Source organism: Pieris brassicae, chromosome 1 (genome assembly GCF_905147105.1).
Source record: "Pieris brassicae chromosome 1, ilPieBrab1.1, whole genome shotgun sequence".
In the NCBI taxonomy this organism is placed as follows: domain Eukaryota; kingdom Metazoa; phylum Arthropoda; class Insecta; order Lepidoptera; family Pieridae; genus Pieris; species Pieris brassicae.
Window position 1 is genome coordinate 5,602,246 of NC_059665.1, and position 12,851 is coordinate 5,615,096.

General features: G+C 33.0%; 1 protein-coding gene across 1 annotated transcript; it reads left to right on the forward strand.

The window, feature by feature from the left end:
• Window positions 1–6,040: 6,040 nt before the first annotated feature.
• LOC123709863 (trypsin eta-like) lies at window positions 6,041–8,412 on the forward strand. The gene is made up of 4 exons (XM_045661453.1): window positions 6,041–6,110; window positions 6,847–7,039; window positions 7,444–7,699; window positions 8,019–8,412. The coding sequence occupies exons 1-4, from the start codon at window positions 6,083–6,085 to the stop codon at window positions 8,322–8,324; spliced, it is 783 nt and encodes a 260-aa protein (XP_045517409.1). The 5' UTR covers window positions 6,041–6,082; the 3' UTR covers window positions 8,325–8,412.
• Window positions 8,413–12,851: the final 4,439 nt, after the last annotated feature.

Consider the following 12,851-nt stretch of genomic DNA (forward strand, 5'->3'; position numbering starts at 1 on the left):
TAATCAGAGAACACAGTCTCTAAGCGCCTTCCTCTTACGCAAACCATTTTAGGCAGACCTCTGCATTTACGTACTATCATACTTCATTAGATACTGGTGTGCCCTCTTATTAGGAGAAGAATAGAGCTCGTTAAACTGGTCCTCTCTTATTAGCTATGTGGTTTTGCTTAATCTGGTTAAGGAAGAATTCATGAGAATATTTTTACGTTATATTATATAGAATAAAGTTTAAATAAAATTTACTTTAAAGAGGAATGCTCTTGTCCAATACACAAAATTTTTCTATTAGACACAAAAGTTCCATGCATATTTTTCACGAAGATATCGCGAAAACGTCATATGTACTACATTAAAACCACATAGACTTGCGAGAGCGAAGCCAATTTTGTTGAACAGTGAACGGTGCAAGCGATACATTACTACTAACACTGTGAACCGAAGACTTTACTCTCATTGTCATTGTGATATCTCTCTACTTTAGTACTTGTAATTAGTACTTTAGAAGTAACGAATGTGTAAAATTAACGTGAGGGTAGTCCAAAAATGTAGTGAAGCCAACAACAACACAACTTTATAATCGTCTATTGATAAAGTTTTTTTAATACATTGTGTTAGCTTCTAATATTTATTTAATTAAATTCTAAACATTTTTATGAAACATATATATTCTTAAGAATCTTGCTACAAGTGCGCATGTGCAATAGTTATTCATTTGACTCGTTCGGTTGCTTTCGGAGGAGGGAGTTGTGATCATAAAAGAGGTTGTGACACATGCGCACGGGCTTTTTCTTTGTACAAGCTTGAAGTTATACAGTTCACGTAAAATCAGCGAAGTAAATTATAGTGAATTAAGTCATCATTGAAGTATTTAATTTCCTACCCTAAGAACTAGATCAACTACCGCTAACAATTGTATACAACCTACACTAGATGAAAACCATTTAACATGATAAAAAATAATTCTTTAAAGAGTCGGCCAGCCATCATCGATCTGACAGCGTAGATACATCTAGCATTAACAGCGGTAAGGTCGACAACGCGCTCACAGATTTTTTATTCTTTTGGTGGTCCTTGGTGACACATGTATGCTGATCTACAAACGTGAACTTTTAAATAATATGTCTAAATGGGATAAACATGCTGGACCTAATGCTAGAAGTATCGCATCAACAGAAATTTTATGAGGCATTTTTATTATAAATAAAAATTCTTGGATTCTCTCTACGGCGATTCACACACTTCGTGTACGCAGTGTTAAAGTTATCTAACACGTATTTCTTTACGCTCACTACCTTGATACAAATAAAGACACAATAGCAGAGAGCCATAAATAGGAAATCGCCGCTCCACTGGCTCGAATAATTCAGTAAGAACCTCAGTTTCACATGAAAATCGTAATTCTGTATGCAAATTGAACTTGCCGGGTAACAGCAAACTTAAATTTTCATTTGCCCCGAACAATATACCTGTCAAAATCCTATTAGCTGGGTAGTCAGTAACCACGAGGGACTGTTAAATATATTGTGAGTTTGAAATGTTACAGTAATTAAGTAATTTGATTTTTACATGTCTTATGGACGTACAACTATCTAACGAGAACCAGGCAAGATGCATTTAGGTAAAAACTATGTTTAGTTTCTTACATATTGATGATTCGTTCTGCACATTTAACTTCGTCTCTTTCTGTTAAATTGTGATTAGGATGTGATAATAAGTGACAGTGACTAAAGCGGTGTTATTTATCATATGTATGAATATGATGTCTAAAATATATTGTTCAGGAAAATCAATATCTATTTACAGAATGGTGTAATTCGGATTTAAATTCTCTATATAACAATTCATTGTGTAAACTAAACGAACTTTTAGCTTCAATTTATTCATACATTTGCGAAATATCTTAAGTAACCGCTGACTATGATACAGGAGTATCGTTGTTAGTCCATTAAAAAAACGTTCAATCGAACAAATGATTTATTTATAATAGTAAAACGTATAGTACCACAAAAATATAGTCAGTTTACACAGGTAAACCTATTCAAGGTCCATTAATCGTAAATGTTTTTCATATTAACTTTTTGTTATCAAATTGTTTATCGTGTTTGTTAAGACAGGTAATAAGCGTCGCTAAGGTCATAACTATGACACCAGATTTATTTACGCAGATGTCGTAACTTAAATATTTCAATCCAATTGCAATATAAGGGTTTTAAATTTTCATTGTTAATTCTTTCGAGAAGTTCTTCGATCGTCCAAGTCATACCGATTTTCTTATGGTGTCTTCGATCGATCGTAATCGAAAAATAAAACCTCAGTTGGCATATACGTATATAAGAGTAACATTCTTCCGCTGCAGAGCCATTCATATCGTACTATTAAAAAATATTCCTATAATAGAAAAAAAACAACCTTGTAAAGTCAGGACCTCAGTTCTCATTTGTTTCTTTCTGATAGGCATGTAGGTGATCAGCCCCTTGTGTCTGATACATGCCGTGGATTGTTTGGGTATACGGACGCTGGTTTCTTTCAAAGTACACGAGAGTCTTAAATCCGCACATAGGCCAAAAATCCATTAGGGCACCATCGTCGTACGCTGAAACCAAGCCATCATCCATAAACATACCCAATAAAAATAAAAATAACTGTTATATTGTTCAATCATTTCAACATAAAGTTTAAAATATATCTACTGTATATAATCTATCTGTAAAATTATTATGTACAGTCATTGACATTGATATCTGACAATTTTAAAAATAACAAAATCAACGTTATTTAAATATATTCGTTTTAAACTCGACCGTCAAACAAAGCGATTGCACCGTCCTTCACAGTTGAACGAATGCAGTGTGAAACTCGCCAACATATGACTGTAAATATGTATTAACTATATTAATTGTATTATTATAACCTTGAATGTTTTAGAATGTTACGACAAAATCTATTCAAATATAACATTCAAAATCTTAACCCAGCAATATTGTGAAATTAATCTCGTGTAATGTTTCCACATTTACAAACAAACAGATACATTATATGCCTGTAACTTAAATTACCTTATGTCATATTTATGCGTGCTTAAAACATTTGCTATTTCACCAAAAATCAAGCCCAACATAGTTTTGTTTCTTGAGGGTAAGTTTAAACAACTATTCGTATTCACCACGAAGGCAGAAAATATACAGAGGGAACTTACGTAATGTTTAAGTAATTATCATTTAGCTTATGTTTTGGGTCCCATCTTACATAATTCTTCATAAAGTATCATTAACTTATTCTTTTATCGCGGCAATAGATGGCGTATACATGCCAACAATACATATTGTCATAATGTCAACTTGTCATCTGTCAACTTGGCAATTCTAAAACGTCAAGTTATGGAAACAGTGTAACAAATTCGCCTTTATTCCCGTTCTAAAAGTTTTATTTAAATCTGTAGTACTCGTATACACGAAAGACATTATTGTTATATAATATTTTTATATATAAAACTTTATACTTCTAAGCTTTAAATCGTTGAATAAATTATTTACTTTGTTATAGATATGGCAACCCTGCCGGTTATAGAATTATTTACCGCGAAAGACGAAGTGCGAGGAGTAAAGGGTAGAGAAAGTGTTTAATAAAGATTAAGTGCCTGAGGTAACTTGGGACTAAAATCTTGTCGTCTATAAATAAATTATAAGTTTGTTTTAATCCGGCTAATTCAGCATGTCTTCTTATTTAACTATATCTGTAGCAGAAGTACCAATTTGAATAAAAACCTACTTGACCTACAAAACTTAATCAAATAGATCACCGTTATTTGTTAATAAGTATGATTTCGTTTTGTGATCCAGGAAACAAGAGGTCTTTGGCTCCCTACGGAATGTGTGCGTGGGCGCAGCTCCCATGAACTCGGGCTTTCCATTGATTTAACTAGTGCTATCTTATCTACCAATAAACGTCTTTTGTTTAAATATTCTTACACTACAAAATAAATCATTTACTACAAATTTTGAGGTTACATATTTTTATTTCCCCTCTCATATTTACTCGCAATTAAAAAAAAAATATTTATCGGTTTAACTGCTGTCTAAATGTTGTGTTAATGATAAAAATCCCCCAATGGCACACGAAGAAGGCGTGCATTTCGTCTCATTGTTTATTTTCTTTATAGGTATAGGAGACAGACAGCCCTTTGTGCAGAAGCTGTTTGAGTGCAGAGGAAGCAGTCACCCACGTAGTCCTGGAATCCGTGGCTGTGCTTTCCTAATTAACATAAATCCTCTGAGCAGTAAGGTCGCGTGAAGCTTGCTAAGTACCCAGAAAACTTCTGCGCTTCTGGAAGGAGCTAGACTGGCTTAACAAGCCAGAACTTGCGGCAATTAATTCTACATTACGAACATAGGCCTTGTAGATTTCAGGGCCTGCCGTACGCTGTCCATAGATGAAAATACAAGCTGATTTTCTCTGAGGTGCACACATATATTTTTTTTGTATGTGCGCACTAGTATACAGATAGAAAAATGAATTCGTTATACACAGATAGCCAAAATTTACCAATTTGTTTAGTAACCTTACCACTAAGAGTAGATTTTTGAAAATTTCACAAGTCACGGTGTAGTAATTAGAAAACTTTAAATGATTAAATTTAAAATATTGATTTAACATACTGTATCAGTTATCACCAATTGCTTATCGTTTGCCCCTAAAACGTTCAATAAAGCGTTTGTGAATAACCAGAAACGATAAGAGTCTAGGAAAGTCCAAATAGACCTAAAAAAATAAACAATTCTCTTAACATTGTGCAATACGTTATCTCATAGTAATTCAATAAAAAAATACCAAATAAACATGATAATTAATACCAAACGAAGTCGATTTATATTATCAACAACAATAGTTAACTCGCGTAGGCGATGTATTTGCATACTGACAAAAGATGGCGCCAGTGGTTGAAACCGGACTTTTCACTGTCGACTTATGTATAGCCTAAGTAAGGCTGAGGTAAACACCTACAATGAGAGGACGGGTATCGCATTTTAATTCTCAAGAATTAATTATTTTAAATGGTTTAAACCTACTTTAAAAAACCTTATTAAATTAAATGGACACATTAAAATGTCCTGATAAACTAATTACTCATGTAAACATACATCCTCAAATCCACATTTAAAAAAACCCAACAACACATTGGCCACCAACTCCAAAAAGTTTAGAAGTAAAAATAAAAACTTTGAACATCCGATTTCATTACCGATAAAAGATCCGCAATGACTGGCCGATATTAATAAAATTTGCACCTTTTTATGAACGCAATAATTCAATTTAATCGCGTGATATTATATGTTTATGTTCGCTTTCAACGCCAACTTGTTACATTTATTATGCCTTAATCAGCTTTGCAAGGCGTTGCATTTTACGAGAGCCACCTATATATGCGACTTTACTAATCTAAGATTCGATAAGTACATACTATGTAATGGCCATACTCAGGTGGCCAATGTCAGCGTACATTGCGTACACTACGTACCAATAGACCTAAAAAAATTGATAACCAAACTTAATTTCGGTACCACGAATTACGAAACGGAACCGTTATAAATAATATGTCTAATGTTAGTAGTAACCTTAATGATAGCAAATGCTTTGAATGGTTTAACAAGTATCTTCCTTTCCAATTTCTTCATGAGTTACGTAAAATACATTTTAAATACATACAAGTGACCATTATATTATATTGAATTTCTTTAAGGACAAAAATGTAACGTAAATATTGTATTTATTGCCCGCCCAATGGGTCATGGGGCATATCCATTTCTTCATCTGAGTCAATAATAAGGCAAGTACAACCAAAATAAACATTTAATGATCCGTAATAGAACTGCGGACGCTCGGTTTAAATGCTGCATGTAATAATCACTAAGTCTTGAGGACTGAGATAAAGATTGTATTAGGTAACTGTTATCTTTATTTTCAAGTGTAAGAAAACCCAAAAAAACATTTTTTACATCTTGTCACGATAAGAAAAAATTTCGATATATTATCAATTTGTGATCTGTGTAGAACTAAGAATCATGTGTCAGTGAAATCTCTTAAAATGAAATTATTAAAAATACTATTATTAGGTAAGCTTTTAATGTTAAACAACAATTTAAATTTAATTAAATTTCATCAAATTATTTAAATATATATTCAATTGAATTATATTCATTTAAAGAAAGTAAAAAATGCAACCGGTCCCTATATCCAAAACACTTGTAATTGTTTGAGGAATCGCTCCATCAAAAATATGCTGTCAATACTATAAAATACTCTTACCATTCGTAGAAATTACGACTGGTAATCTGGTTCTATAACATCGCAGTTAGAGTGCTAATAGAACATAACGACAACTCTTTGGTCTTTCTGTCATCTGATTTCCAATAATAATCTTTGTAAATATAGTAAAATATTAAGTGTGATCCAAGGCTTCGTAAATGAATAACATTCATTTATACTCTTTTAATTAATTAACATAGCTTGTCTCATGTCTACCCTGCAGTGCATGGAAGTGCCAAGATATGAGTTTGAGAGAGCATTCAATCATAAAGCAACCTGCTTTGCAAGAAAGGCTTTGTCTAAAAATCTTGTTTTAAAAATCGCGTAAGATATATATATATGATGCAGTTTTATTTTACGATAACGTCACAGTTTCATTGTTTTATAAATTTTAATTTCGTACGTTTATTAAGATCTTTAATTTAAATCAAAAACAATTCTTTTGTGTTTCAGGAATTAAACTGTTATGTTAAGGCATTAATAAAGCGTTATTATTCATGATATAGATGCAAAGTAGCTATAGTTAAATCAATCTATTTCCAGGATTAATTTGTTCCATACCACAATCACTTAGTAAGTCTTTAGAACGCATAGTAAATGGTGAATTAGTGGATATAATAGAGGTCCCTTATCAAGCGGCGCTGAGGCGTAAAACTACATCGGGATGGAGTCATTCCTGTGGAGCGGTTGTGATATCTACTATGAGTGTGTTGTCTGCTGCTCATTGTGTTATTGGGTTAGTATATAATTAGAACAACAATGACAATGGCAACAACTATCAAGCTTTTACTACGTGGCAAGTACAGTAACTACGAGTAATAGAAGACTTAATTTTTCCCTTAAAATGGACTTTAAATTGTCAGACTCTGCTAGCTGCAATTGCTTCAGTGTTTATACAAAGATCGCGTCACGAACCAAATCTAAACGAAAATTAAATATATATTGAAAAAATGTATTCGAAAATGGTATACCTTGGTCGTTAGTTATGTTGATTGATGATAATTGAAATCTATATTTCCGTCACTTATAAGGTATTCATTGCGCCTTTGACTGTTGAGATTTATTAGTAAAATATTATTTGTGAAAGAAAATTAACCTATGAATCCATTCCAAAGCTTAGTAAAATAACATATTTTTCAGTTATCAGAATGAGCCCTCTAAGTTATTAGTCGCTGTGGGTACTTCATTGCGTTCGGGGGGTATAACATACGACGTGGCTGCAGTTTACCCTCACGAAGGATATTCTTCAGTAACCGTCGATAATGATATTGGCTTGGTGGCTGTTACTGGCACTATTAAATTCGGAGCAAAGGTGATGCCAGCAAATATTGCACCTTCGCTTCTCAAAATACCTGTTGGAACCCAAGCTATCGTATCTGGATTTGGTAGAACGGAGGTAGGAATTATCATTAATCCCATTAAATAATAAATAAGTATGTTTAACAGGCTTTAATTTTGTGAAGTTCTTCTAAGAAAGAAACCTCTTTAAGAATGCTATATGTTATTAAGTCTATTCACAGACATATGAGGGATATGTGTTTGAATAGACTTTTATAAGACCGATTTCATTGTATTTTTCAGTTTTCAGAGTTAGAGTTCAGTTATGGTATAAAATACATGATAGCCATCAGAGTAATTATATTAATTAGCATGAAACAGAAGAATATGAAGTGTCTGAATTCTACGTATTATTTTGTGTGTTCATTACTTTTCAGTATGACGGAAAATCCTCGGATCTACGAGCTGCACTTGTAAACATTGTATCTCGAAAAGAATGCGAGAAAGCATACCTTAATCTGGGTATTATTACCCCTGGAATGATTTGCGCAGCAGCAGTTAATCCACCAAGGGATGCCTGTCAGGGTGATTCAGGAGGACCATTAGTTGTCACAAATACTGTCATTGGTATAGTATCTTGGGGAGAAGGTTGTGCCAATTCTAGTTATCCAGGAGTATACACCAGTGTTTCGTATTATAGTGCCTGGATACATTCTTATTTAGATCTAATCGAACGAATGTGATATGATCGTAAAGTTAATAAGCAATGTGTTTCTTTTATTTAGAATTTCGTTTAACTAATATTACACTCTGTCTTTATGTTAAAAAAAATATAATTTACGCGTAATAAACACATCTTTCATTTCTAACAACATCCACTCATGAGAAAAATAATTTAAAAAATGTGTTTTACATAGTATACCTAAACATACCACAGTACACGTCATCATACACAGATTAATATTTTGCGAACGCACTAGAGGACAAATGAAACCAATGATTCATAACTACCATGCAAACCTTGACAATGACAATTGTCAACTCAAGTTTAAATATAGAATTGTTATCACTGTGTTGCCACCTTCAAGGAAATCTTTAGAAATGTTGTTGCAAAGTGAAAAGATTATTGAAAGTTGGCTACATTAAAGCGGGTAACACAGACTTAGAATATTATCTGGATTCAAATCACAGAATCTCACCGCCTTTGATATAGATTGCGTCTCAGTAAACACTTTAACGAGGTGAAAGGTAAAAAACGACTTACGTCCTCGCATTTTAAATACGGAAACACTTAACCCCCTTAATTATAATTTTGACGCTTATATTCTTATCATAATCATGTTGACATACTTAAAATTAATACTAAAAATTTAAATTCAGAACTTGGGAACAAAATGAAGTAGCTTATAAGGTAAATGGTCATATTTCATATACTTTGTTGTTTTTTACTTCTTCCTCCTTGCGTCTTTTTTCCTTTTGAATTTAACATAGTGATATTTAAGGAGGTCAAATAGACAGCTTTCATACAGGCGTGATAGTAACTGGACATTAAGTCTTGTACGCCAAGTAGATCGGTATTCTGTATTTTATGAACCGAAAGCGAAATTGACTCGTATGACTATGGTTTTGTATCTTAACTATATATAGTTTGACAACGTTAAGAATACTCTATTAACAAAAAGACAAAGAAAAACGAATATAGATCGTTATTAATATCTGAGCGTGGGCGTATGCGTCTAAAATATTCCATTCAGTGATCTTTGTCATTGATAAGACATTGTTTTTGTTTTTGTTTTTAGTACAAATCTTAGGTTTGTAAAGGTAAATGAACTGTGTAGAAATATATTTCGTTGGTCCACTGCAAATGGGACGAAATTCCGAGCGCATACATATGTTTTGATATGTACAGCTCAGAAACAAATTAACAAAACCTATCAGTTTAGTTTTTTATATATTTTTAGTTAATTACATAGAAATTAGTGTCGTATTAATAATTATTTGGGCTTGAAATGTTGTTGTTATTAAATTGTTACCAAAAACCGACACTTCCAGGATGCTTTCCAACAATTGATTAAAAACCAGTGTGAATATTGTAAGGAATACATATTAACAATGACTTCCATAATGCGCGGATTCTCCTAACGAAGCACAGTTTACTTTTGAATACCGGAGATTATTCAGGAGAATTGTGTCATAATGATGAAAAATAAAAAATAAAAATCTCAAATATAGAGGCATAGGACATTTCATAGGCACAATATAAACGTTTGAAGTGCATACCTAACCCGTAGTAGTCCTCAAGGTGTACGTTATTTATGGCCGTAAAAAAACAGGCTGGGCGGTATTCAGCGGCACCAGTGCTCTGTAACACCTTCGCGATAGCGATCCCCACATCAATGTTGAGTAGGTATTAAATCGCACGAAGGTATGTGAAGTTACATAATAAAGTTGCAGGTCCTCCATTAAATTAAGAATATCAAACTGGAAGTACGTAGGCCGGTACACAATTTGCGATTCTGGGGTGACTAGGCCGAAGCTTTCAGTCTTAGAGCTGATGATTTATAAGTCAATTCAAAGAAGAAAGTAAAAATATATGTCTGATGAAAGCACACATAAAAATCTAAACTAAACATAAAATATAAAGTGGGGGGCCAACTTGGCTTTAAGTTGCTGTCACCAGCAACACTGATTTTCGGTGCACTGCTACAATTACTTTTTATGGAACGAGCGGCAAACGGGCTGGAGGTTCGCCCAATATTAACTGATACTATGACACATCGACAGTCACATTTCCAGAAAGCTCGCAAGTGAAACAAATGAAGTTTCATTTATTGATACGATATATATATTACACCTAAAAATTATGTAGCCCTAGATTACGCAGTAACAATACTCCACTAAATTCGCAAGTTTAGTCAGCGCTGCCAGTGATTGATTGCTATTTCAAAGATTCGATTATGATAAGATCATTGTGATTAACTGTTAATATTTTACGCAAATCTTACCCTACTCTATGAATAGATAGATTTAGTTAGTATAATGGCGTTTTATGAAATAACTATGTGTATTTTTATATTACCAGTTAAACCTATCATTATAGGATATATCCCATAGGATTTCAGCAACATTTTTACCTAAGTAACTTGGAACTTGTGTGGTCCAAATATCAATGATAGATTTTTTTTTCTAATATTATATTTTTAAGCGTGTAAAGCGGTTGAGGTTGAGTCGTTATCACAAAAAATATGATACATAAAATAAAAATTAAAAATATAGCGGTATTAATAATTAGAAAAGGAAATGACATTTTAACTAAAGAGAAAATACCCTAAAAATAATCGTATCGGTTTGAATTTCGGATCCCTAGGTGGCGCTACTCGTACTCACAAGTACGTATTTAGTTATTAAATTATTATACATTTTTAATACGATTCAGTCTTAAATATGTATTAAAGTCATATCGGAAATTATTCTTTATTAGAAGTTTAAATAAATATTTTTAATTTAAGGAAAAAAAATAGTTAAATAAATTTAATATACTACACCACAATAACAATTTCATGTTATCAGTTCTGACGAAACTAGGCTGCTGATAAGGTGTCGATAAAAATTCCCATATCACGTCACTATGCACTCTATTCAAAGGTAGAATTTACGTATTGAATATTATCTAGATTTAGTAATAAAAAAATATCGGAATTTTGTAGTCTAACAATACACATTTGATAACTTTTTCAATATTTTTATTAAGAGTATATTACAAGACCATTTTGTATAATTTAATTAAATCAAAAATTAAAGCTATTCTAATAATAGATTATCCGATAGTAATTAAATTATTAGTTTAATTAAAGCAAACCCTTCAATTAAAAGGTTATTTACAACGTGTCGCAAATATTCAATTCGATTAGACTGAGCATCTAAGCGATACCAATAAGTACGTATAATACAGTCCCTCGGCCTATTACCTGGCAATTTCACAGAACAATCTACTTCGTGTACAGCACACAATGACAAAACACACACTGGCTTTGTAACCGAGAGGGATAGCACTCCCCGCGATTTGTTTACACAATGTAGCTTTCCCTTTCGCGGCTCGGGTGTGTGCGTGCCATCTGGCGGGTGGCAAAGTGCGCATGTAGTTGTGTCGCCCCCACATACACCCTTCGGGGTTGGATTGCGCATGTATGCGTGACCCAGTCGAATAAATCTAATGTAATACACACAAACATATTGGTACGGCGTGTCATTTTTACGCTTGTGTTGTCGCTACTTGGGGTTCTTTATGCGGTGCGATGATATTATTATTCTGACGATTACGGCATCCTTTATGCTTACAATAAAATAATTAATAAGGGATGAAGTGTATTGTTGCGCGGCAGTTAGTGATTGGTATCAGTCCACTTTTCATTCATTGAAATGTGTTATTGAAATGGAGGTTAATATTTTTGTTTTACTGTGAAAGTTTAACATTTACAATAACATACAAATTCATCTTCATAATGAATAGTTTGTAAACGAAAATACTATAAATTTTTATAAATAGAGGTTCTATAATGATAAGTATGTACTTAAGTTTTTGTTAGACGTAATCGACACCATGAATGAACGATCAACTCTAGCGCCGACGTGGGCATCACGATGACGTCAATACTACGATTCTACTATCAATATTTTTTCACTATTTATCATTCAATAATCTTTATATCAACGTATGTAGAAAGTTCTTGTGGCTTCGCTGATAATAAGCCACTTATAAAACTTACTTTGTCTACCAAAAACATATATGAGCGAGTGTTTTATATTTAATCATTGTCCCGTGAATTGAAACCTAGGACTCTTAACGACTAAGCAACAATTGTTATGAACAAAAAGAACTAAGTGAATAATAATATAATATATACAAAAATTTCGTTAAATTCTCCATTGTTTAATCACGTAATTAGCAGACGGCGTTTTTTTCTGCTCAGCCGATGACGGAACAGTTGACAAGGCGTTCAACCCTCGTTCAGTTTAACAATTACGCGCCGGGGCTCATTGTGACAGGACCCTACCTCAACCATTGTGGATACTACACACGACCAATCTATTTGAGCTCTCAAACGTACAACAAACACAATTTTTTCACTTTAACACTCCTAATAGAAGGGGACGAGGGAGGTCAACATAAAATAGAAATCGGTATACAAATATTATTATCCAGCTTGTTCACAAATATCAATAACGTATTACAGGCCTTGGGCCAGATTTAAAAAGTTAATAAAGTACTA

Coding starts and splice junctions, on each gene's coding strand:
- LOC123709863 (XM_045661453.1), top strand. CDS start 6,083: ATGAAATTATTAAAAATACTATTATTAG. Junction 6,111..6,846: donor ATTAAAAATACTATTATTAG/GTAAGCTTTTAA, acceptor ATCTATTTCCAG/GATTAATTTGTTCCATACCA. Junction 7,040..7,443: donor GCTGCTCATTGTGTTATTGG/GTTAGTATATAA, acceptor CATATTTTTCAG/TTATCAGAATGAGCCCTCTA.